The 27,578-nt window shown below is 38.0% G+C and overlaps 1 protein-coding gene across 5 annotated transcripts in view; it reads left to right on the top strand.

Moving 5' to 3' along the window:
* The first annotated feature begins 5,555 nt into the window (after positions 1–5,555).
* Positions 5,556–27,578, top strand: part of APOO (apolipoprotein O) — a 49,378-nt gene continuing 27,355 nt past the window's right edge. For 4 of the 5 annotated variants that reach the window (XM_042788366.1, XM_042788365.1, XM_042788368.1 and 1 more), the window contains exons 1-7: positions 5,556–5,639; positions 9,922–10,032; positions 12,391–12,510; positions 15,206–15,260; positions 16,282–16,377; positions 19,165–19,256; positions 24,754–24,861. In XM_042788366.1, the coding sequence (XP_042644300.1) occupies positions 5,631–5,639; positions 9,922–10,032; positions 12,391–12,510; positions 15,206–15,260; positions 16,282–16,377; positions 19,165–19,256; positions 24,754–24,861 (591 nt within the window). In that variant the 5' untranslated portion in view covers positions 5,556–5,630. Of the gene's footprint in view, positions 5,640–8,012; positions 8,077–9,921; positions 10,033–12,390; positions 12,511–15,205; positions 15,261–16,281; positions 16,378–19,164; positions 19,257–24,753; positions 24,862–27,578 lie in introns of those variants that run through there. The other variant, XM_033010084.2, reaches the window with a different exon arrangement.

The following is a 27,578-nucleotide window of genomic DNA, read 5'->3' as shown; positions in this document are numbered from 1 at the left end:
CTCTTACACATGTGCCTGGATACCGTTAGAAACATTAAAATGCAGCTTCCTAACAGCTAAAAAGAAGGCACTAGCACACTTCTGGTAATGGAGCGTAAGAATCATGTAAGGGTATATGTATATATAGTAAGTATATAATACATTCTGCTTCTCATTCCTGGGAGAACTACATCATGTGCCCTGGTAGAAAGTAAAATAGAAATTTAAAACCCTTCAAAAACGATCATCCTAAAAGTCAATTATAAGTAACAAAGTAAGCTCAGCATGTCACATTTAATTATTAAAGAGGCAGCACGGTAAGAGAAGGAATGTGTGCCCTTAACTGGAAATTATTTGGTAGACCTAGAAACTGCCATTCAGAAAAATAAGGTACTACGTTTAATATGTATATTTATGAAGATACTGATGTCAATACATTTATAGGCAAATAAGGTAAAGATATTTACATCATCTTGCTAAAAAATTAAGGGTTACTGTGAAAATAATTTTGAAGGTAAAAAGATTTGATAGTCTAAAACTGAAAGAGATGGGCACCAGATGCAAGACATTTCACTTTTTAGCCTCAGTTAATTTCCAAGATGTATCCAGCTAGACTGAAATTTGAGATGCATTTGAATTTTGAAAGGAGTTGGAACTTGTTGTGATAGGTGCTTAAAACCATCAAAAAGGTGTTTGTGTTCTCACTGCTACTTGTAGCATATATCTGTGCTGTAGAAGATGATTGCTACACCACGCGTTAGCTGACATCTCTGCTGGTAGCATCAACAACTTAACAGAATTATTTGTGTAATTGAAAAATGTGGAACTAGAGCTACTGATGGCTGCAGTGAGAAGTTGAAGATTTGAATTAGAGAAGAAACATTTGGGTGTTTAATCATGGTGATATCAAAAGTGAAACTTTATGCAGTTGAATTATGTTGGGGTTTTTGCATGATATGTTTCTCTTTTCTACCTGTCCCCTGTCTTAGAATATAGGATCTTTATTTGGAAAGCACTGAGTATATTTTGGATGCTGTCAGAACGTGACAAAGTGATGAGACAGCACATACTGAGATTCAAGTACTGGTATACCGCAAATGTGAATACAGTAACGCCTTTGCTTCAATTAAAGGTAGATCAGTGGGAAGGCACAAAGAGCTCTGTAATGGCATCTGTCCTTAACATTCATTTTACTTTCTGAATGTCTGACTTCAGACCTTGTAGCTGCTAAAATAGCATCTCTGCCAAATGTTGAAAAATGATCCAGCTTAAGTATGAGAAGCAAAAGAACAAGGTAAGTTTCACTCCAAATAAACCAGTATCATTAAATACAAAAATCTGTTCAACACATTTTTTTTTTTTCATGTTAGAAAGTGAATAAAGTAGAAACAATGAAAGAGTGTTCTTGTGAATATACGAACTGCACTCCCTTCATAAAGACACTGGGGAGGATCCATCATCACACAACCCTATAAAAGCCAGTTCAATTAGCTGTTTGACAAATATGTGCTAAAAGTGATGGGAATGTGAGAAATGGGTTGTGTGCTTTGGAGACCAACCTAGAAAAGCTGTATATCTGACACGTCACCTCTGACTGTGCTTTGTGCTGGGCATTTAGAAAGCCAGGCTCATGGCGTTAGGTGAAGCTGCTTAACAGCTGAAAGCTGAGTTTATTGAAGTGGTTGTAGTGGTGTATTTCCTATTAATGACATATTTTTAAAAGAACTTGAAGAGAGATATACCAAACAGCATTCTTTTAACTTACAACATGACACAAAAAAAAGCTGTAAGAGGCAGAAAAGCGGTTTATTTTATAAAGACCTTAAGAATAAATTCTAAACAGGCTGGCAAAACTGTAGTGGCAAGTCCTAGTATTAAAAAGCTCGTTCAATTTAGTGAATAAAAGGTGCATGGAAAAATGTGGGTTTAAAAAAAAAAAAAAAAAAAAAAAAAAAAAGGGTGAGATTTATTATGAAGGAAAACATCAAAATAAACCAGCCTTTCAGATGTATGCTTTCCAGTGATCAGTGGGAGTGGGTAACTGCACTGATACTTAATGGGCAGATGTTACAAACTCACATTTTATCAGAAATGTGCAACAGATCAATTTTTTTCTACTGTACCTATAAATATGTGGCACATAACTGTCACTGTATCACTAGTAAGGGACTGTTCTTATTTTCCCGACAAAAAATTAAAGTGTAAATAAGGACTCTAACACAACATCATGAAAGCTCAAGCTGTAATGACTAAGGCAAAGGATTAGAGATCAAGTTTCTTAACTTGTATTTCTGCCTGGGCTGACACAGTTTATGAACTGTGGCAACATTTTCAAGCTTCTCTGAGCTGCAGCTACCTGAAGGAGATATTTATTTCAAAAGTATTTAGAAAATCCAATTATCAAGGAAAGGGAGAAATACTGGCCTCCAAAATAAACCTGAAACTTGGTATAGGTTCTTACATTAGAAACAGCCAGGAGTTGATCATGCCAAAGCTGTTTATTCTGTGGCCTCAGCAGCAGAAACTTCAGCTCCTTTTTAAGCCTGTCTGACAATGTTTTGGACTGTGCATAATCCATTATGGCATATATTATCATTGTCCCAGGGAAATTTTGCAGAGATAACTTTCTCCAGCAGTTATTCCTGCCACCAGAGTACGCAGGGCTTTCATCCAGATTACTGGTAGTCTGTAAGAAAACAAAACACCCACTGGAAAGCTAATGTATTTGTATTGTTCTTCTCTATAAAGGTTTTCCCATTCTTTTTAATCGGTCATATCAATCACTGTAAAGATTAACTTCCACATTAAAGAAAAAAATATACTGAGGATGCTGGAGCTGATAAAATTGTTTGGTTTAAAAAAATTTATAAAACCACCATCTGTGCTTCAGATATTTATATCTGTGTTGCATAATTGTATCAATAATTGCTGTGTAGTCACTGAATATAAATTGATCACAAAACTATGCATTTGTAAGATACACACCACTGTGTGTCCAGAAACAGTTGGTATCTTCATTACTGTTCATGTACCTAACATAAAAGAGAATGGACTTGAAATATTCTTATATCTGTTCTCTGTAAAATTGGGAAACAGCCGGTCCCACACACAGGCTGGGACTTAGTTGAGAACTAACCAGAGCAGGTGCCGCTATTCACCTCAGTGCCATCACTCCTCTTGTGGGCTCTCCTGTCATTTTGAGCTTTGACAATTTTCTTTCTCAAACTCCTTCAGGATGACTAAAACACATCAGGATGGCGATTGCAAACTACCCCATCACTCTCCATGCTCTCACAAAACTGCCATAAAATACTGCAAAATTGGTTTTCCACAAACATTTGCCACACTCTTATCTGTTTATTTTCCACATATACAACTGACTGCAAAGCATAATGCAATGGAGAAAGAGGGCAATTAGCCTTCTTCACCCATTGGTCACTTAGGTACATTTTACATATAACTATTCCTTGCTAAAGAGGGAATCTTCATAACCAGATCTGTAATAACCAAATTGCTCCTGACAATAATCGAATGTACCAACAACAAGGAAGGCCTGTCTGCTGATTTTACAAACAGCTCATTGAGAAGCATCGCCCAAGTCTGCAGTGCGATGGTCAGACATCCCCATTAGCCTGGAAAGTATTTGTTCCTGCTATAGCTGGTTCCATTAGGTCTGTAAAGAGACTAAAATAAAGAAATGTAGGAATATTCTTTAAGAGGGAACAACAAAAATTAGCATCACAAAGAAAATTTCTAAGAGGGTGCATACCTCGACTGTCTTTCCACAATACCCTTCCTGATGGACTCTTTGCTACTCTGTTCTTCAGGTGCTTTACCTTCTGCATAAAAATTGTTTTTTATAAAGTTTTCCAGTGCTAGTAGGGTGCTATTCTTCATATTGTAAAATCAATTTTAACTGTTTTAAATTACTATAATATTTTGAGGGACCTGAAGAAACCTCATAAAGAGAGGACCACATTATTTTCTTGGTGTTCTTAAGTGTCTAAATGAGGAGCGTAGGCCGCTCTCCCCGCGGCGGGGAGGAGGAGGAGGTGACAGGGTGCACTTCAAAGGGGAAGGGTGCTGCTGTGAACCCCCTGGCAGAGCCTGTGCCCAGTCCCTGCCCAGGCAGCAGAGGCTCCTGGGAGGTTTCAAAAGTCTGGCAGCCTAAATCGCCCCTTCACCTCAAGTCCTGATGGAGAAGCCCCCCAGCAGAACTGTGGTGGCAAGTGTGTGGCACAGCCTATGGAACCTGCATTTTCCACACATGGCAGTTAATCTGAACAGAGAATACAGACTAATGCTTTTGAGTATTTTTGTGTCTTAAGCTTCAAGGTAATTTTTCACTGCTACCCAAAAGTTGACAGTATTCAGTGAAAGCAAGGCACTTGTTTGCATTTGAAATATGGTGTTATGTGACCAAGATTAAGTATGAGGACAAATATCTTTAAAAATGTTAAAAATAACAAGCACCAAGATCAAAGTAACTGGTCAGAAAACGATGACATACAAACATGAAGAACATCGCCTCATTTGATGGACTTTTTCTTTTTCTGCTGATGTAGCCGTGAGTGCTGCAGAAGATCTTAAACACAACAAAAGGTGGAAACTCCTGACCAGCTCCTGAAGAAACAGTCTCCTGAAGAAACAAAGAAGCAGTTTATTAACTGACAATGTGAGGACAGATTTCCCATGATTTAAATTAGAACAGAATTTCTCATTGGTTTATCTTATTTGATGTGAATTTACTACTCACTATTTCAGATATTCTTCTATCACCGAGTCAGACAGCATGGGATGTATATGAGACCCGCCCTCACAGCAGATGTGAGCGAAAAAGAGTTTATTCCCATCCAACTTGCTGAAATGAGCTGGAGATGCCACATCCTGGGCTGCAGAAACCAAGGAGTGTTCAGATATGGAGAAGAGGGTAGTCATATTTTTCTATTTTAGTACTTTGAGATCAGAAAGGCACATCCCTACCTTGGTCTCCGTACTCTAGCCCCATCCAAATTCTACTGGCATTGAGATGTCTCTAAATATCCATTATAAAGGCCCCGAGGTAATACACTGAGCCATGCTTGCAGGTCTAAAGAATAGTGTGTATGTGCTTTTGGTACTCTGGCACTTTTTTTTTTTTTAATAAATAAGTTCTAAAGAGATGTTTCTGCATTGTAGATACTGAAATTTAGAATATTTTCTATTACTAAGGTCCTTCCAGAGTGCAGTAAGCACTTACTCAAGATGCAAGACCAAAGCAAGTCTGAATTTAAAAAAGAAATCGACATGTGCCCGATGTACTCCCCTTGTGAACGTGCTTGCGTTGCTTTTAACAATGTTAACAACCTACGGCAATCACGTCCTCGCCCAGTCCGAACAATCCCTGGCACCTCCTCCCGCCGAGGCTGACCGCTGCCCCTTCTGCTTTTACCTCCCCCTCCTTTCCCCCCCCACTTCGCCCCCTTCCCCCCTCTCCGCGGCCGGGACCACATGGGCGCGGAGAGGCCCCGCCCACACCGCGTTGCCAGGTTACCGCGGCGCCGGTGGGCGTGACCCGAGCCCAGCGGTCCCGCCCCCCCCCCGGAGGGCTAGGCTTCCCGACGTCACAGCGCGGCGACGCGGCCGGTGTGTTCCGCCCGCTCGGGAGCGCCATGTTCAAGGTGAGGCAGCCGCCGTCCCCCCTCCGTCGCTGTTCCCCGCCCGCTCCGTCGGCAGCGCTCCCCGCCCCGCCCCGCGGCGGGGGAGAGGGCGCCGGACCTTCCCTTCAGGCCCGGCAGCCGCCCCGGGGCCTCGCAGCAGGACGCGCCGGTTCTGGCGGCGGGTGCGGTGCCGCCGGGCCGGCAGGGGGCGGCCCCGCCGTGAGGAGCCCTGGCCCGGCCCGGGCCGCTCCTCCCGCTGCCCGGTGTAAAGCAGCTGCTAGTTCCGCGGCTGACGGGGCGCCGGAGCCAAGGCCCCGGCGTTGCTACCACCGAGTGGGTTTTTTTTTGTTTGTTTGGTTTTGGTTTTGTTTTTTTTTTTTTTTTTTTCACGTTCCAGCTGAAGTTGTTCTAAACCCTGCCTTACCTGCTGGCAGCTGTCCCCGGGGTGTTTTGTCGATGTCTCTTGGGAGCTGTTAGTTTTGCTCCCGTGGCAGCTCTATAAATAATCGCTCTTTTTAATAGTCGAGGAGCGCGCGCCCTGTCCTGTCTTGCGCGGGAAGAAACACATAAACGCATTCCTTACTTAAAATCGCTTCTCGGCCGCAGCATCGCGGAGCTGTGAGTTAGTGTCACTGCAGAGTTTGGACTCTTGCAGTTGTGGAAGGCCTCGTCTCGGAAGTCTCCCTTTATTGCACGCAGGTCGTCAGGGAAGGCTGTGAAGAGGGGTGAACGTGCATAATCTGGGTTTAAATCAGATAATTGTTTTAAAGATATTTGCCTCTGATAAGAGGAGTCCCAGGTCCCTTCAGTTGTGTGTTTCAGTCAAATTGTTGCCATGACTACTTGAGAAGCAGGAAGACTTCCCAAAACTGCTGACACTTGGTTCTTGAAATTCATTCTCTTTCGTACCTTTTTTGTTTGTCAAAAATTGATGGTAATATATCAATATATTGATATGCTGAACAGCCTATGCTTGCTGTACTCTTGTTGCAACTTTTTTTTTTTTTTTGTACTTTAATGTTGGGACAACTGTTGGAATTCTTATGTCAGGATTTTATCTCAGAATCGTTGAGAATTCCGGAAGTGATGCTGAATTGTCATTAAAGGGGTTATGTGTGAACCTGTGGGTTTAGGTGCTATGCGTAATATTAGTACTTCTATACAACCATTGAGGTTAAGTAGATTTCAGTGCTTCAGGCCAACCTAATCTTTTGCCTCCAAAAGCAGAAGGGGAAGGTGGCTTCTTGTCCTTTTTATCTGTGTTTCAGGGAACTGGAATACTCAAGAGTTTGGTTTGGGGCATTTTGTTTTTTCAGTTGGGATTGAGAGATACGAGAAAGAATGGAAAAAGGAAAGAAAAATGAAGCAGCTTCATGCATTAGGACAAAATCAGCCTTCACAAAGGTGTGATTGAGGATTTTTTTCCTTCCTTTCCCCAGTTTTGATAGGGTGACAAGAACAGCAACAAGTGGACTGAGAAACCACAGACAAGAGGAGAAAGAAGACAAAACTTCTAGTTAATCTTTAGCTCTGCTCCCTTGTTTGTATCGAGAACTAGTATGGGGTTTATTCTTCTCAGAGGTATTTTTTAGTTAAGCATTAAGAACTTTGAGAAGGTAAAGCAGGACAATAGATGACAAAATATGGTAGGTTTTTTTCCTTCAGCTTTCAGAATTTGCTTATGAGTGATCTGGTGTGTACAGATAAAATTGAATTTTTCAGCTAGAGAAGGGAATAAGCTTAGTGTATTTTTTTTTTTTTTACTTAAATGCAGAGCATTGCCTAGAGAAAAGTCTGTCAGCACTATTTTTTTGGTATCAACTGAATAGCTGTAAGACAGGCAGACTAAAGGCATAGCTCAATCAAAATGTTTTACTAAACTGATTTGTTTCGTAAAATGTGGTTAATATGGAATTAAGAAATGAGATCCTAAAGTGAATTTTGGAAACAAGAAGTAGAATCGTTAATCTTTCATACTACCGAATAAACCTTTTAGTGTGTACATATATATGGTGATTCAGTGCCAGTTGTGTCTGTCCCATAAAGTTATCTGATATAGAGTATAGCTTAAACAGTGCATTTAAGGAGAGATTAATCTTGCACTTCTAGTGGTTAATTTCATTTAGTTTCAAATGTAAATATGAAACCCTTGGAAAGTGCCAGCACTTCAGTATTTTGATAGTATGAATAGTCAGTCTGAGTAGTTCTGTGATCACTGCTATCTGTTTGTGAAACCAAAGTGCTTCTGTTCTTATGCTCCACTGTTTGCGTCTTTATATAAAAATCTCAAATATTTGAAGCATTTGGACTTACTATTGGTGACATTTAGCACCATTTACACTGTTTGCAAATATTTTTCAGAATGAAAATGCATTTAGATTTTTGCCTTTTCAGTGACAAAACAGTTTTGCAGTGAAAAAAAGAAAGATTGAGGAAATAGATTCTACAGCTGTTAATGGTTAGTGGTGTTCATGTTTTTATCTTGGCTAATGAAATTATGTGAAAAGTCTTTGTTTAAGCAAACGCTTAAAGATTATTCATGTCTTCCCTTGGCTGTGAAACAGCTGTTCCAGTCATTGTGGTGTTTGATTATATAGCGCTGTAATACTGAGTCCATAAATTCAAATAAGGAAAAACTTCAATTTTAAGCAAGTTTTTCTGTACCCTTTGATTCATCAGATCCCTTATGTCTTTCTGCAAAGCAATCCTATGACCTAGTTCTTGTGTGCTGTTTCTCTATACATAACTTGACGTGTTCAGGAGGTTTGACAACTATATGGTCTAATTTTGAGTTTCAGGAGTCTCTTGGTTACGTTTAATAAATATTCCATCTGCAAAGCAGTGGAAGAAATTTAAGCTGCAAATGCTGATCTGTATACAATAAGCGTGTAGCTATTTTCTAACAGTTCTGCAATGGACAGAAACAAAGTTTCAGAGTAATTGTCCTGTGACTAGGTCAGTTATCATCCTAATGGCATGAAGGATGTATTGGTTTGACCAAGGCCTCAGTTTCACAAGCAGCTAGGTCAGTGTAATGTACCCTTACTATTTCTGAAAAGGAAGAGGGCTTGCTGCCTTCTCCTTTTTCACCCCCTCTTCCCTGGCCACACAGTTCCTCTGGTGCTTGTCAGGCTGCTTTCATGGATTGGTTCAATTTACTAAGCCCGCACAAAGCTCTCCGCTTCTTTTTCAGGATTAATCTTTTGCCAAATTGGTGAGGTCAGTTGCCTCATGGTGGAAGTGTCTGGCCACCGAAGCTAGGGCAAGGTGAGCAGCAGGACTTCTGGGAACTGATGCCTCCAGCAGAGCCAGACCTCCCCAGTTTTTGGTGGCCGCAGCCTGTTAGATCCACTCACGCAGTAACCTGATACAACAGAGTGCAGGCTGTTGCAACTCTGCACATGTTTATCTGAGCAGTAACTTGAATATGAGGCATTGAAAGGTTTCTTTTTTCAGCTGCTGTTTTTTGAGTTAAACATTGCTGTTAATAAGGATGTGCATTTGTTGGGTAATGCTTGCTGTGCGTTCTGCATTTGCTACACAGCTAAGATTTTTATCTACTGTTTTAAGTTAAAGCAGTCTCTCCTGTTAAGAAACACAATTTAGTGTAAGTCCTGAATATAGGAAGAATTTATATCCACCTTACTCATGGTGGTTGTCTTGTATGACTGGATTGAACCTGAAGTGTTCAGAAACAATCAGGTATCTGTCACGATGCACTGTAATTCATGTTTCTTACAGAAAAGTAGGAGATGTTCCTAAAATTCTTGGAAAGCAGTGATTATGTTCTGACACTTTCAACTGTAGGCATCTTTTTTTTTTGTTGTTGTTTTTTTTCCCCTAAATCTGGATGCAGACAATAAGTAGAAATAAAACGCTGAACTTAGTGATACTACCTATGGAAAAATTGAGGGGCTATAGACATTCACAAAGTTGTTCAAAATATGAATATAATGTTGTTATTATCTATATTGAGAAAGTTAGTGAAAATTATGTTTCAAGTGAGAGAAAACAGAAGATCTTTTTGTGAGATGAAAACCGATGAGATGAGCATTTATATCTAGTCTCCTTTAGCCTTAGGCTTTTCCAAATATCATCTGAATAATTCATTTGTTATCATTTGGATGCCTGCGAGCATTAGATTGTATAACACTGACTCCCCTTTCTCCTTACTTCTGAGCATCTTAATATATCACTTATTACCGTATACGGGGACATAACCATTGTCTGCATGGACGTGTTCAAATGTGTTGCCATTTTGTTTGAACTTAATGATTTACATGTCCTCCTGTAATGTTTCTAGGTAATTCGGCTGGGGGCCACCCCTGTTAGCCTGAGCTTGCTCTCTATCCAGGTTTATGCTTCCTCTTCAGAGAAGGAGACTTCCAAAAAGGAGTTGCTGAAAATTGAGGAGGTAAGTATGGTTAGAGCCCTTGTGCTCTTCTACCTGTACGGAAATATCTACAGAATTCTGAAAGACATTATCTTTTGATGCATGAAAGCATTTAGGTACATCTCTGCACCTTTTGTATTCTCGCATTTAAACTTGCTTCTCAGTATTCGGTAATAGAGATTTCAATGTGGTTTTGCTGCTTTGACCGGAAGGTTGCATTTGATGGCCTCTGTTAGATAGCATCAGGCTTGCTTGTGTGTAAGATTTTTCCTACATTAAAGTCTTCTGTTCTTTGTTCAGAAATCACTCGTGTTTGCAGATTTACTTGTCATGTTCCAAATCCTCAGGAATATTTTATTTGTTTTTTATCCAGGTAACACCGTGTATTTTTTATTGCAAGTACTATTGGCAAATTCTAATAAAATTTATGTTCTACAGTAAAACAGCAAATACAAAGTTTTTATTTCTGAAAATATTCTCTTTTTTTCTACAGGCAAAATTATTGCCTGGCAGTGCTTTGAATCCCATATAGTAGCCTACAGAATTTTATCAGTTTTCCTTTCTTTTCAGCATTCAGACCTAAGCAACAACAGATACGATAAGTACTGATAATAAAAAACAGTTACTTTATTGTTTCTTTAAGATGTTACAGATGTCTTGGTTATATCACGTTATATCACAAGTGGCGCTTTAGAACACCCTGTCAAACTGTAGACTCACCAGCATTGTTGAATAGGCTTTTAATAGTTTCCAATATTAAAAAAAAAAAAAAAAAATTGTAGTTCATAACTAAATACAGCTTTATATCCAAGAGAGTTTGTAGTTGTTTAAAAAATGTAAGTACTTCAACCCAATCTGAAGTGTTGTTACATGAGCAGTGAAAGTAAATGAAACTTAGGTTTGCTTTGGATGTGTCGGAATGGGCATTCACTTGCATAATGTGAGAGGATCAATAGTTGAAGCAGTTTCTGGCTTCACCCCAGTGCAGTAACCTGAGCTTGGGCCGTCGCGTGCCCTCCACCACCACTGTCATGAGTCAGTAATGAGGCAGCAGTTTGAAGTTACATGTGTGCGGAATAATTGGCTTGCCCATCAGCTTCAGCAAAGCAGAATGTGCAAGCTGTGGAGTTTTGGCTGCCTTTCTTACCATTCACAGAGCATGTCAGTTTGGATCTCTACTCTGTCAGCTGTCTAGTTTCATAAAATGTATGGGAATTTCCTTATCTCTGAGACTTCTGTCCTTGTGCCAGACATGCCTCTTAGTTGTCTAACAGGATCCAAGTTAAACTGATTGTAACTATGATTGCCAGAGATGACTGGATTTCCAAGGGAAATGAGACTTAAAATGCTTGTCTTTTGAGGTATTATGGGAAATCCAGCTGCACGAATTATTGAATTATATGACAAATTCTGTGTCGTGATGTATTTTCTTATGGTTAGCAGCTTTTTTTATTATGATAGAGATACAGTTGTTTTCCAACTTACTTGGAAAAGAGGGCTAGCTACACTTTGATGTGTAAAATATGGTAAACATCAGTTTATAATAAGCTACAAAATTTGGTATAAATGTAGCATAAAATATAAGCTCTTTATATTAAACACCAGTATAGTGTATAAACTTCTAGTAATTTTAACAGGTTTTGTTTTAATCTAGACTTTGCTGTTCATCTTCAACAGCATAGTTTTTTTTTTCTAATAGAATACAATTTTAAATATGTTTAGGTAATTGTAATAAATACGTTGTGATGCTAAACCCTAAATATGGTGGTTTAGTGTTTATTATGTGAAGATGCCCATTGCTCTTCAGGTGGATGTTGCAGTTCCTATTTGCTCAGCCCCATTAATGCTGTCAGTTGCTGATGTGGTTAATGACTGCAACATTGGGATGTTGTACCATTTTCCTGCTCGGTAACAAACAGACAAATTTATATTGGATGTTACCTTTGTTAGAAGCTACTTAGACTCTTTAATGATGGCTTGTGCAAATATAGAAAATGATCGATTGTGATTTCAGAGTTCTAGTACATTTAGTATGTTAACTGGGAACCAGAAGTGCTGATTAAGACCAGAAACATTTTTCACAATTATGTTTTGTGTTCTTATTAAACTAGTTTAATATTAATTTATAACCTGTGACTTGGATCGTGTAGCAGCTATGGATGAATTGCATAGCAATTAGAAGTCATCTTCATCATAGTATGTAATTAAACTTTGCTCATAATGGTTGTCTCACAGCTGTGCCTGAATTTTTTTATTATGCATTGTTTATGTAGTAAGCACAGTGTTAGGTATTCTCTGGTTAGACTGTTCATGCCCTGAAGACCTACTTACACAATTACACCTTTGGTTTTTTAACCTCTTGTTTGCTAATATTCACAGCTGTCACTCTACTCCTCTCCAGCTCGTGAGACTAAATATGTGGAGAATCCACAAACCCAATTGGAAGAGGGGGTTTCACGTTTACGGCATGTTATGGAGCCATATACAGCCTGGTGTCAGGTATAATGGTTTTATATCACATCTGGTAGTGGTTCAGTGATAAGACTTGAGCTGAGATTTTTTTTTTTTTTTGGTTTTAAGAGTCAGAATAAATAGATATCATCAAGTAAAAGTTGATAGCTGTACAAGCATATTTCCAAAATGCTGCATTACTTAAAATTTTCCACAGTTCAGGTCATAATATTTACCCACTCCTCACATAAAACCCATTGTTTCTTTCTACTCATTTGCTGAACTAAACCCCTGCTTTTTGGCATTTTGTAACCCTCTAAAAGAATTAAAAGAAAATTAACTAAAGCTTAGAATTGTTATCTGAAATAAACCTTAGGGTTAAAGATATCTAGGGATATCTGGATTTGGTACCATCCTGTGACTGAGGAAGACAGAAGAGTGATTAAATTTTCTTTTTCCATGCTCAAGCAGAAGGCCTTAAGTTACCAAGCAGTATGTTTTGGAGCAGCAATACCAAGCTGTCCTCACTGCAACTGTGACAAAACACAACTTTGCAGAAAATAAATCAGTATTTGCTGAACAGGAATGTTGAGGGAAGGAACATGGCGCTCTGGAAGAGAGAAAATCCCGGGCCACTAGTAGTGGCAAACCTAGCCCCCAGACCTTACCCCAAAACTTTCTTATATGTTTTATTAGGTAGCATGTTTATACTAAGCAATCATAAAATACAAAAATAGTCTTTGGAGGAATCCCAAAATCTTTGTAATCAAGGCCTAAATTATTGATGTTAGATTGCAGAGTCATATGATGGCTTTCTCGCTCTTTCCTGACCCAGCAAATATTGAGTCTTTTATTTGAAGCAAGGGCATCCTTGTCATCTGTTTGACTCTTGGTAACTTTAGGTGATTCTCTGCTTTGTACTCTTGTTGTGAATCTAATTCTTAAGCTGCAAACTGGTTTTCCAGTCCTCCATGGAAAGCCAAGCTGTTGAGACCAGGGTGCCCTTTCTGCCTAGAAGTTCTGTGTTGTGGTACTAACCTTTAACACTGAAACGTTTTTTCAGAAATACTCAGGGTTACTCAGTCTAGTGATGTGTTTCTAAAGTGCCACCAGCAGGAGTACTGACTTCAGATTTGAAGAAGGGGGATTTTCTACAGTATAGGTAGAGCTCTGACCTTCTAAATGCATGTTCTGTTCTGTTGCCTGCGGTAATTAATTTTGTAATGAACCAGGAATGAAATTTGAGACGAGGTTAGTTGCCCAGTTGAACTGACTGCAGGTAAGCCTTGAAAAGCACTTTGTCTCACTGGCCTGTTGTCTTCCTATTTGCCTTATGTTTTGTCTGCATGGTAGTTATTTACATAAGATGTGCTCTTCTGCTCACACACAACAAACCATTTCCTGGCAGTGGTTTACTGAGTCATTTTATGAAGTGGACATGTAAACTTCATGGGTTTGGGATCATCTTACTTGCTTAACCATAGTCAGAGATAGTTTTGGTTCCTTCCCCCCACCCCCGCTCTGTTAAAGAAAATAACATTTTAGGTGTCTGTCAGTTGTCTTTAAAAACATAATGCAGGATAGCAAGAGTAAAATTCGCTATGTCTGTATATCCATTTTAAATTTTTAGAGTTGCTTGCTTAACTGCAGTGGAAAGTCCGTTCAAAACATGTAGAAATGAGCCAGTTACGCGTGAGCTGTGGCAGAAGATCAGACCTAGCCTCTGGGGTCTTTAGAGCACGTGCTTTTTTCATTGGCTTTTAGTAAGACCAACGTCCATTTAGAGTTATGGTGTGTGTCACATGCTGACACTTCTTTTTCATGACAATTTTTTTTAAGTCAGTCTTGCCAGTGAGGAAATGAAAGTTCTAAAGATATTATCCCCATGCAGTGTCCTGAACAAATGCTTTCACTTCTGCACAGATACAGCTCAAGAGGTATTGCGAGACCATTCTCTGCTTTAGCTTTGGTCATGCATGTTTATGAACTTGTTCCTTAATTGATAAACAGTCTTACACTGTCTCTCGGAAAGATTATTAACATCATAACAATTATCAGGGTTGCTCAAATTGAGAATTTTTTTTTTTCCTACTTTGATTAAAGGCAATGTGAATTCTTTTACTTCCTGCATATTTTCAGTCTGAGAAAAAAGTCTAGCACTAGTTTGTGGGATTGTTGCAGTCCTCTCTGATTTACTTTGGACACTGTATGGACATCTCCGTTTCTACATCACTTCAAAAATGCAGTTTTGTTAACCTAAGATACTCTTTTGGAAAGTGGAATTTATCACCTTGGAGTATGCCTGTGAAGTGCTACGAAAGAGTTTATTACGGCACTGTACTTCCTTTCTTTGCATCAACTCAAGTATTTTTTGATACCTACATACAATGAGAAACCTGAGATAATCGTGAGTTTTAGCTGCCTGACCAGGTACTGAGTGAAATATTGAAGTTGATTTTTGCGTTCTGAGATATTATATTTCATCTGTGTCCAAAGACTGCTTTGAGAAAAAGCTGTAGGTTTTGCCAAATGTCACAATGAGCAAGCATAGCCCTGTAAGTGAAGGGTGGAAGTGGGAATAAAAGGAAGTTACTTTAGGGACCCAATACTTTTTTTTTTTTCTTTTTTTCTTTTTTTTTTTTTTCCCCTTTGTATGTCAGGTCAGTTACAATCTGTAGTTAGTATTTTAATTACTTGGTATCTATTCACTGTTGTTATTCTTTTATTTCTTTTTTTTTTTTAGGATCTTTATGCCAAAGCTATGCCCAAATTAGAAAAAGCTGTTGAGCATGGTAGAGGTAAATCAGTTTAGTTTTCTTAATTAGCAATTTCAAATTCAGGACTGTACTGTATCTTCAGTTTAAAGGGAATTCCATTAAGCATCATTAAATATATAATTTCTAATACATTTAAGACTATTTGCACTGTATATCTGTTTAAATTTCCTTTGTAGGTCCTTATGACACTACATTTTCTAAACAGTTAAAATCTGAGACCTGCATCTATGTTGACTAGTGTCTCTAAAAATGACAGTTATGAAAGAAAAGAAGGGAAAAAAAAGCCTCACAGTTTGTAGTGTTTGCTTGACCCAGACAAGTAACTGAAACTTCCTGCAATATTTATTACTTGTCACAACTGTTGGGTCTTCTGTTTGTAATGATAAGCTTTTTCATTTTGGCTTACTTCCTTGGATCTCTGAAGAATTTTGAATTAATCCAAAATAATTTGTATGTATTTCTGGTTTTGGAACCATCCTTTCATTCTTAGGCTCATCAATACTGAGCGTGTATGCTATGTAGAGCTCATTTCAGATACTGCACCTCTTTTCCTTAAACTTAAGTCTGTCTTTTGAACTTCTTTGTATGGGAGGTTTTTCATAGTTTTCCATTTCCCCATCAGACTCCCATCTTGGAGTGAGCTTTGTTTATGCTGTGTCTTTCATTTGTTCTGTGATTCGTTTTTTGTACAATGTTTTAGCGAAACTAATTCTTGTTAACATGTAAATGTAAGAATCCATTTTGCAAAGGTTTTTATCACTAATTTGAAGAAGAGGTAACTGAGATGCAAAAGAGCAAAACAAAACAGATAGTCCAGGAGCAAAGGCAAAAGCTTCTATGAAAATTGGTAAATACAATAGAATGTTCAGTTTCATTCATGTGTCACTAGAGAAGATCTCAAAGGCTTTGAATTTTATGCCAGTAGATCTAAAATGTGCCTGATAGTTAAATGTGTTTTGATAACTCTTTATGTTTTGATGATTCCTTATCACAAAAACACTTTCACATTACATTAAAGCACTTTGTTCTGACTTCTTTTCAGAGGGCTGTGAATTTCTCCAAAACCCCCCTGCTGGATTTTATCCAAGGCTTGGTGTGATAGGTTTTGCTGGAATTGTTGGATTGTTCCTTGCTAGAGGTTAGTGAGAACCTTTTGAACTGCTTATGTTGTGATTTGGGTTAATTTATGTGTGTCTTTTTGGATACTAATTTTTAATTGTGATGCATGAGATCTAACTTAACTGTACAAGCATGTTTCTACAAGGTTTCTCCAATTATAAAGGAACTTAATGTAACAGGTGTGTAATAGCCATCAATTATTGTTTATGAATACTGTATTTGTTACTGGAATCTAGTTTTTGATCTTTTCCAGGCCTAGCTTATTATAGCAAATATAGGAAAGGATTTTTTTTTAGCCTAAAAATCTTTTTACTTATTTTGGTTCTTGATCACATGTGTCACTGTAGAAAACTACAGAGGAATAAATTATGGTAAAATATGGAAGTTCTTGAGCTATGACACATGTACAGTTGTATATTCAAGTTACTTTGAAATTTTGCGTGTCCAGGCACAGAGCTGCTGCAGATGGTGATATTCATCAAAAATACTTGTGAACTCATGAGTGTACTATACATACATCACACTAGTTCATCACACTAGTTGAAGAAATTAATATGTTCATGCTTTCCTACAAATAAATGTTGTTTTAAGAAATGTTAATTGTGAAAAGTATTTTGTGTTTGTATTCTTAATACAGTGAAACAAAATAAGAGGAAATCTTGTAGGTAATGGAAATGTAAAGTTACAGAAATTAAACAGTAGTGAGGACTTGCTTTGGATAAAAACACACCTTTGTGGGGCCTGCATGTGTTGAACAAACTGGAAGTGTGTGCTTGGCCATGTAGAAATGGAAAGCGTTCTGTGAATATGTGCACTTATATATGCACTCCTCAAAGTATTTAATTTTCCAGTGAAGATGATGAAAGCAGTATTTTTTTCTAACATTTTTTTAAATGAACATCAAGGTCTCCAACTTTACCCATTTGAAGTTCTTTCTCTTCAGATTTCTATTTTTGAGTTATGTGATTATGAATGAGATCAGCTTCCAGCCTTTACAACTGTATCAAAATTGGGGGGATGGGGAGAGTGCAGTCTTGGGGCTGTATCTGAAAGATTAGTGGGTCCTAAGTTTAGTAAAAGTAAAAAATTCCTCATAATACAAATGTCTGATTTTTGGACCTTTTGGGATGGGAGATACAATTTTAAAACTTTTTGTCTGGTTGTAGTTTACAATACTGACTGTTATTTCCAGAAAGTATTCAAATTGTAGAAGGAAGTGCCCCTTAATGTTGATGCTACAGAAAGTTAGAACCAAATGTCCCTTTCCCCCCTTGGTCTCACTGGAAAAATTTCCCTGTTGGAAGGTACAGATAAAATCTTCTAGATCTAACCATAACACTTGAAGATACAGCTGCCTGCTGAGTAGAAAGTACGGTATTCAGAGTTTAATCATGTGACTACTGTACCATCAGCCAGCTTGGTTTAAAATGCCTTGGAAGATAATTTGTTCTAGCTTCATTGACTAGTACTGGAATGGATACAGGAGTATTCCTGAACTTCCCTCTAATGGGTATCTCTGGCAGGTAGCATCCTTCTGGAAGGCATTAATATCTTCAACTATTACATTTATTTGTTAAGTGATTTTTGTAGGCACACCATCAAGCTATCACTAAGGAAGATTTCCCCATTCCCAGAAATTGCAACAAAAATGTAATTTTTCTGGTTGTGAAGATAAAATGAAGCTTGCCTTTTCTGTGCTTTCTTATAGCTAATTGATACCAAGTTCCCTCTGCACAAGATTAGCAATATCACTTTATAAATGTCTCTTGTTTACTGCTAAGTTTCTTATCTCATCATGAGCATATGTTAGTGGAAACAGTGAACACTTCTAATATGCATTTCCTCTTCAAAATTCATTACTCCTTTATTAGAAGCACGTGTGGCTTTGCATATAGAACAGGCTGTTCTATGAGGAACAGAACTACTGTGTCCTGACTCTTGTATGTCTGTCTGTTCTATGACCTTTTTTCTCCAGTACTGCTTGCTTTTTTCTTTTACCTTCTTCCTTCTATGTTCCTTTCTGACTGGTTAAGCTGCAGCATGTGCCCTGTAACTGATTCAGTGATGCATTTAGTCACTGGTCAGCCAGGGTGTGCAACCTCTGGCAAGTTGGGATAAGACGATGACCTTTTCAGACAGTTAAATTATTTTAGACTTATATAATTGAATAGAGTTTAAATAGATTAAAATGTTCACAGTTTAGTTGGAGACCGAGCAATAGGCGTATAGCATAATTGTAAGTACTTTAAAAGTACTTTCAAATGCTTTGCAAATTGCTGTAGTGAATCAAGAAAAATTATTCATGAGCAGTTGTGGAAGAATCAGTATTTGTGAGTCAAGGTGACTTACAAAGTTTGCATTGGAAGGTCTCTTGTTCTGCTTGATGTATCAAAAGAATGCATCAAACAAATCCTATCTTAACCTTTCCTTGCCTGAGTTTCTCCTTTTAGTTTAGAAAAGAGTATCAGTTGGTATAATTCTCTTCAATATCTCTTAGCTGTGGCTTTTACTTCATTATTCAGTACTGACATAAATTATGTATTACTACAGTAAATATAGATGTAAGGTAGTTCTTACTATGGAAAGGTGTTAATAAAAATAGTCTCTTGAGAAGATTAAAAGAATAATTACTGATAAGAGTAATTTCTTCAGAAACCAGGAGTGAACAGAAAATATGCTAAACTGTATTTAATAAAATTGTTTTGATTATAAATAAAAGGATAGGGCCATTCAACTGTCTTGGTTAACATACACTCTAACAATGTTTTGTTTTGTTTCTTTTTTTTTTTTTTTTGTTATGGAACAGGCTCAAAAATAAAGAAGTTAGTGTATCCTGCAGGTCTCATGGGTATTGGTGCCTCCATGTATTACCCTCAGCAAGCGGTTGCTATTGCAAAGGTCAGTCATGATACCTTTATTTGGAAAAGTGTCTTTTACTTTGACTACTGCCTCCTACCTTCAAATTAACTGCTAATCATTTTTAAAAGCTATGTCAGTGTGTTTGGCACTTAACAAAATGATAGTTATTTTGTCAAAGAACGTGCAGTCTAGGCTGAAAGATGTTCAGACATTCTTTTTTTTTTTTTTTTGTGACTTTTTTTACTAACATCTGCAGTAGTGTCTTCAGTTTAAGGAACATAATTTCCTTTCTGAATCTCTAACCTCAAGTAACTCTACATTAATGTAAATATGCTTAGTAAGCACAGTTTGCATGTTTAATTACAAGACTAAGGAAGCCTGAAATATCTTCAGAGCAAGTGAAAACAGGGTTTGAAAGAAGAAAAAAAATAAAGGAGATTCTATAGAGAAATCTTAGGAACAACATTTTGAGATAAACCTTGTTATTGAGGTTTTCTGCTTTTTGTTGAATAAGAGTTTTAAGAAAGATAGCATGCATATTGTGGAATGGGGTGAGAATCGTGCTGCTTATTGGAACCCATTCCTGTTTATGCATTTGTTGTTTCAGGCACATAAAACATGTTAACTTACAGTTGCATAAGTGGGTTTCATTTGGAAGAAAACTGCAGAGGCCAGACAATTGTTTATAGCCTCTATTGATGTCAAATCATGTGCCTTGCTGTCCACTCTTCATTGTACTGGCAGATTCCTCAGTTCTCCACCACAATCTCTTTCAAATCCATCTTTTAACCACTCACACCACACATATTTAGTGTATCAGAAATTCTTTATATTTCAGGCTTTGGTAAATTGGCTATCCAGTTATTGGTGAATTGTGAATAACACTGAGATGTTGGAATGAAAATGATATTCTCAAGAACATATGGTGTTCTTTGAAAACTAAAAGGTCATTGACTTGGGGAGAGTCAAAAATGCTGTGTTTGAACTCTGCCAGCATGGTGATGCCCTAATCTTTGATGGAATCTTTTTTTAGTCCTTCCAGGATTCAGATGCTCTACATACAGATAGTTCTGTTGACTTATTCTTAAAGAGTGAAAATTACAGAAGTGACAGGAAAAAAAAGGCACCAAAATTTAAGAAACTTGGATATTTCTGTTGGAAACTGCGTATTAAAATTCTAGTTGCCTTCTGAACAGTGAAGTGGGAAGTGACTGAATGGTGTTCAAACTGATGTTACTGTTTTTAAAGAAGCTCAGTCCAGTCTTAACTATGGATTTACTACTAACAGTTTCACAATACCTTGTTTATTTTACGAAAACTTTGAAGTGCATGATTGCCCTTTGATTAATTTACAGTTCTTAGTTTGACTGTAATGAAAAATCTGATATGAGACCGTGAGCCTGAAACTTGATTGGAATAGGTTTAGCTTTGTTGACTTGATCAGGACACTAGACATAGGAGTTTGGAAACTTCTGTGGAGAGGGGGTTATCCTAGATACTGTTTTCGTTCCTCTAATGTCTCTTGCATTTTTCTAAAGAAGCACAGTTTTAAACATATCACATCTTAACTATCCATAATTTTTATGCTTTGATCTGAAATTGGAAGCACTTTGCTCTCTAGTAAATATTTTGAAATGTTCCATAGGCCTTTCAAAAAAATTCTGTAAGCCTAAAAGTAGATACCTACAGTACAAAGCTCACTTGCCAAGTTAATAGAACAGTATAGGAAATACTCTGGAATATGAATTTTGTATTTTTTATTTTTCTTCCACATTTGAGTACTTCATCACTGCTTTTTCTTTTACAGTGGTATGTATAGTTCCCTTCATTTGGTAAACTTTCAGATTTGACCATACTTTAAAAGACTACAAAAGTTTTGGGTGTTTGTTTTGGTTTTTTTTCCTTCCCACCTTTATTAATGACTTTCCACTGGAGAGTTGGAAATAACTGCAAATGTGTTTTGCTGTTTGAGGTACAGCGCTTGATGCATCTGTCTGGAAGAAAACTTTTTTCTTTGAAATGTGTCAGTTGCTAAGTGCAAGTTAGAGCAACAGAGTTTATCATTGATAATGGGTGGTTTTCAGAAACTATTAATCTAACTGGAGATGGCAGAAATGTACTAACTTTTTTTTTTTCCTGCTTTAGTAATCATTGTAATAAATCACAAATTTGTAAAGGATTTACTTCCTCACTGCTAATATTACTTTAATTCATATAACTTTGAACAATTGGCCAGACTGCATATGTAGTAAGGGAACCAAATTTAATACTTAAGTTTATTTTGTTCTGGTGGAACTTTAACTAGTGTTTTGGAAATGTATTGCTTTCCAGCTAATCATGATACATTCAAAATATTTTGTAATTACTGTGGCTTCTCTTCCATCTGGAAAAATCTTTCCATTATGAAGTTACTTAAATCAGTCTCTTTATCATTAGAATTAATTTTTGTTCCTTGTTATTAGAACTTCTTAAATTATCTAAAGTAGTGTGTGTTATGCTTACCACTTTTTTGAAAGAAAGAAAAGCTTCCTAATAGGTGAGTTTATTTCTTTGACAACAGAATAAATTATTTCTGTCTTTTCAGCCTATACCTCATCCCTTGCCCAGGTCATTTCATAAGGCACAGACAGTCGTACTGGCAGAACTGAGATCATGACATGATTACAGGGCCTATGGGTTGAGAAAGAGTTGGGGTCAGTTGATCTATGTTTGCTGCAGAATTAAATGCTTGTGAAATTGCACTATGGCTACTTTAACAACATAAATGTAGAAAAGCCATCATATTCTCATTTGAGTTTCTTGGCATGCGATACAGATAAAAAACTGCTAACCATAATTCTGTTTGATCATCTTGATGTATAACATATGGTATAGTCAACACTACATGCTTTTGGTCCTGTGTGGAATTAAAATATGGGAGCTTGTTTACGTGCACGTTAGGCCCTAGAGACTGCTGGTGCTACCCCAGTAGTGCCTAGTACTACAGGTGTTTGTGACCCAAGGTCACTTTCAAACTATTTCAGAGTCCCTGTTGATAACCACTCAATCTGTCTGCTGAATTTGTTTGTTCAAATTTTAGGGTATGAACTTCAAGTGTTGCACTGAACTGAGATGGTATTTTATCCCATTGTAATTGAACACAAACAAGCTGGAAATTATTATCTTCCAGAAATGAAGAATTCCAGATGACTGAATGGGAAAACTTGTCCCTCTTTGAAAGGAACTCTTTGTATGAATGTTCGAGTGAGCACTTTTAACAGTGGGAAGAACTGTTTGTATTATTACTATTCCTTTTACTCTTCCTGGTTGGAGCTGCCACTCCCAAGAATAGTGGTGGCCACTGCAGTACCCACCTGGTTCCTCTTCAACTGCTCCATGAGAAAGAGGAGGTATAAAACACAATCCTAACGTATGACTCCAGTGTTGTGTTCATGAGAGGATTCATTGGGTGGTTATAAATACAAAATATAAATATAAACATTTCTTGGCTATGGTCCTGTTGACCCTGGAATTTGCAACTTGCAGTCTACCTAGAACAGTATTTTTCAACCCATGTGAACTGTGAACCTGTGCATGGGTCCCAGCTCTTGGGAGGTGTTCACATTGTTGAAACATTGGTTGACTGTGGCAGATGAAACTATCTGGGCTGCTGTATCTTGTGATGTAGCTACTTTACTCTAGCAACATGAATGACCAGTTTCTCATTTAGTGCAATTCATAATTCACTTGACCATATGACTCCAATAATAAGAATATTTTTATGTTTGTACTGTTAGGTATTTAGAGTGAAGTATTTTAATGGAGTATTTTTAAGCAGGAACAACAGATTGCTTATGGATGGTGGTTGTTTCTCATTTGATGTTGATTGCTGTGTCCTCAGTAACATTGCAGACAAAAAAAACCCTTTTTTTTTTTTGTTTATTGTGGTTATTTTTCAGTACTAGTGGGTTTGTACTACTTGCACAACCGATGACACTTACCTTTCCAGATGAGCCATAGGCTCCTCTGACTTTCAGAACTAGTTTGCTGAAGTACTTGAGAGTGAACACTCCTGATACTAAAAAAGATATCTGTTTATACCCGTAATGTTTGAATTGAGGGATTTTGGAGATTTAACATTTTCATCCCTGGAACAGTTGGTATGTTTTTTTCCAATGACCTTTATTATCACCTTCAAATATAGAGACAACTCAGTGCATCATACTGACTTGCTTAAAACCAAAGGACAACTGTAACTGTCAAATGTGGTGACAAACATGCTAGCTCTTTGTATATGAAGCAGCCTACGTTTTGAATTTAGTTAACTTGGAAATGTAGTTGCTGATTTGGGTTGGTTTTCTTTCAATTCTAATTATTAAATAGACTCTTCTGGAAGGTAGTATCATGGTCTCTGCCCAGAAGCACATCCCTTACCATTGTGGTACATAACTGGTGTACTTAATTTCGTTCAGACAAAGGAAAGTCATTCTTCTCACCATATGTGCCCAGTGGTAGAACTCCGTGACATGGGATGTTCTGGGTGCAAAAAGTTTGCCTGGGGCTCAGAGGGAAGTGCAACAAGGTCATGGGAGGAAATTCCTTGGGCGTTGTTATACTACTCTGAGCAGTGAATTGTTTGAGACTGGAAGAAACTTAAAAATTTCATTCAGAAACTTTTTCAGAAACATCACTTTTGCTTGCCCTGTTCTCACAGTTTTAGTTTTCTAGCTTTCCCTGCTGTGGAGGATGGAGTGATACTTTCGTATTTCTTGATTTCGTAAGTTTTTTACTTTAATAGCTGTCTAATTGGGCAAATTGTCCATTTTTACTGTTCTTTATTTGTAAGAAAGTGGATAGTGATATGAAAGTGAGTACTGCTCTGAGCCTAGAGCTGTGAGTTTTAAAGGATATTACTGTTCCATATCATTTTAAGAGGCAGGAGATACTCTTCTACTAGACTTCCGGATTTTTCCTGTTGTAAAATTACCTGTTGGTGTAATATAGCAAACGCCGTGTTTCCTGGCTGTCTTCTGTTTTGAGTGTCGACAGCTGCTTATTCATTACAGCCATCTATCAGCAAATTAGGTCTTTCTTCTAAATAGCAAATAAAAACAAACAAAAAGGTACTCTTATTGTTCTGTTAAAGCAGTGAAAATGTAAAATGGCAAAATAGTGACAAACTAGGTAGGGCTTGGATTTTTTTTGTTGTTTTTGTCTTTAAAATTAGTATGGTCAAACGAAGAAATAATTTACGTATGTTACATCTGTTGAACATCAAATACTAAGAAAACCAGATTTGTTTCCATGCAGCATCATTCCACCCCTTTTTGTACAGATATATTTTCAGGTAGCTTTCAAGCAGTTTTTTAGCAAATTGGCTTTTCTTATTCCTCATGTGTATTTTTTTTCAAGATGTTTATTAGTGCTGTACACCCTGAGCTTGAACAGGAAGATGTTAAAGATCTTGTGTTTTAAGACTTCTTCCACTTAATAATCTGGGAAATAATATTTTGCTTTGTGTTTAAGTTAATGCTTTCTAATACCTTTTGTTTCAAAGGTTGCTGGTACACAGCTGTATGACTGGAGTCTTCAGGGATATATTGCTGTAGAATCTCTTTGGAAGGATAATCCTAAGAAGAAGAAATCTGGGGAAAAAACTGATAAGGTAAGAAGTCTGAGGAACTTGATTTCTAAATTTACCACTGCATTTTCAGACAAAGAATATACAAACGATAGTGGTTTTTTTTCCACTCTGACTCAGCTTTTATTTCTGAAGACAAAGATTTAATTCTCTTTTTCTAAGCTCTGGAAAAATATGAAGCTTATTTGAAGTTAAACTTTCAGAAATGCTATATGGAAGTTTTCTTTAGTATAATCTACTAAGTATTTAATAAGAAAGTTGGAAGTATTATGATTGGAATGCTAGGGATCAAGGCTCTTACAGTTTTGATTATTTAGAAAAAATAACTTGGTGGTTTTTAAAAGTAATTTGACAAGCTCCATCTTAAAAAGATGAAATAACTCTTTTTTTCCATTACATATCTCCTCCTTGAAAGAGAGAAAATAAAATCTTGTTTCCAATTTATTCCCTTTTTGTTTTTTTTTTTTGTTTGAATGTTCATGAATATTAGCTCTAGCATGATGAAGTCATTGTGTGCTGCTCTGTTAAACGTTACTATCTAGTCATAAAACCAGCAGTTTATAGGGACATGCAGTTCTTGGAGATTTAGTCATAGATAACTAGCTGTGTGGTTTACTACTTACAGTCCTATTTTAGGAAACTTTGGTTTAGTTGATTCTCATCCAGAAGACTGCCAGTAAATTTTGAGGTTCTTTTGAATGTGCTTTGAACGAGGCATCTTGGTGAGGCACCAAGTGCAGTCATTGCTGAAAGTTCCTGCTTTCTAGATTTCCAATTGTTAAACACTATATGAAGTGTCAGATTAACATTCATATATGCAGGTTTTGGGTTTTTTTAAGTTAGAATAACATTCATCTTTATTTTCTCTTCTACAATTCTTTTTTTGGTCTGACATTACTGTTCTGTGTTATGCTAAGCAGATTGATGCCTTGTGTTAGAGATGCCTGCATCTGATGACAGAGCAAATGCTAACATAATGACTTTGTTTTCTAGAGTCTAGCTGGCACTGAGGTTTCTTTAAAACAATATTTTTGAATTAACACTGCTAATACAACTAAGTGAATGTGTGTGTGCTTATTTTCATTTTTAGAATGGAGCAGCTTTCATTATACCCCCTTCAGAACATCAGTGATAACAGTAGAATTTCCTTGTGTACCTCACCAGAGAAGGGAAGCCTTTTTTGCCAGCACTCCTGTGGTTTGTGCTTATTCAATACCACCATTTTAAGGCATGTGTGCCTTTATTTACTTTAAATCTCAATATCTCAGCAAGTGTGCTCTTCCATGTTGATTTATAGTCATCAAAGTAGTTGTGCTGTATTTAAGTCATATTTTTCAGTGTACATGAATGAATTTATTCTTGGATTTGAGTTAGTGTTTGTATTGGTATCTAACTGTTTATATGGTTGTGTGTGTTAAAGCAGTGTATATTAACCCTTTATGTTAGATTTTTTTTTTTTTAATATCTATAGAATCATAGAATGAATTGGGATGACAGGGACCTTTAAAGATCATCTAGTTCCAACCCCCCTGCCATGGGCAGGGACACCTCCCACCAGACCAGGTTGCCCAAAGCCCTGTCCAGCCTGGCCTTGAACCCTTCCAGGGAGGGGGCAGCCACAGCTGCTCTGGGCAACCTGTGCCAGTGCCTCACCACCCCCACAGTAAAGAATATCTTCCTTACCTCTAATCTAAATCTCCCCTCTTTCAGTTTAAAACCGTTACCCCTTGTTCTACCACTATACTCCCTGCTAAAGAGTCCCTCCTCATCTTTTCTGTAGGCCCCCTTTAAGTACTGGAAGGCCACTATGAGGTCTCCCCAGAGCCTTCCCTTCTCCAGGTTTAACACCTCCAACTCTCTCAGCCTGTCCTCATAGGGGAGGTGCTCCAGCCCCCTGATCATCTTCCTGGCCCTGCTCTGGACCCTCTCTAGCAGGTCCATGCCCTTCTTATGATGGGGGCCCCAGAGCTGGACATAGCACTTCAGGTGGGTCTCCCTAGCAGAGGGGGAGAATCCCCTCCTTCAGCCTGCTGGCCACACTTCTCTGGATGCAGCCCAGGACACAGGTGGCTTTCTGGGCTGTGGGTGCACATTGCTGGCTCATAGTGAGTTTTCCATCCTCCAACAAACCCAGGTCCTTCTCCACAGGGCTGCTCTCAATCCACTCATCACCCAGCCTGTGTTTGTGCTTGGGATTGCCCCGACCCATGTGCAGGACCTTGCACTTGGCCTTGCTGAACTTCATGAGGCTTGCACGGGCCCACCTCTCAAGCCTGTCCAAGTCCCTCTGCATGGCATCCCTTCCCTCCTGCGTGTCGACTGCACCACACAGCACACAGCTTGGTGTTGTCAGCAAACTTGCTGAGGATGTGCTTAATCCCATTGTCCCTGTCACCAACAAAGATGTTAAACAGCACTGGTCTCTACTTGTACGTCGAGCTGTTGACCACAACTCTGAGTGTGGCCATCCAGCCAATTCCTTACCCACTGAATGGTCCATCCATCAAATCCATGTCTCTCCAAATTAGAGACAAGGATGTCATACGGGACAGTGTCAAATGCTTTGCACAAGTCCAGGTACATGATGTCAGTTGCTCTTCCCACATCCACCAGTGCTGTAACCCTGTCATAGAAGGCTACCAGATTTGACAGGCACAATCTGTCCTTATTGAAGCCATGTTGGCTGTCACCAATCACGTCCTTATTTTCCATGTGCCCCAGCATAGTTTCCAGGAAGATCC

The sequence above is a fragment of the Tyto alba genome, unplaced genomic scaffold (assembly GCF_018691265.1).
Source record: "Tyto alba isolate M040663 unplaced genomic scaffold, T.alba_DEE_v4.0 Super-Scaffold_14, whole genome shotgun sequence".
Classification (NCBI taxonomy): Eukaryota; Metazoa; Chordata; class Aves; order Strigiformes; family Tytonidae; genus Tyto; species Tyto alba.
Note: the sequence above shows the minus strand (reverse complement) of the source record. Positions and strands in the feature narration are given on the sequence as shown.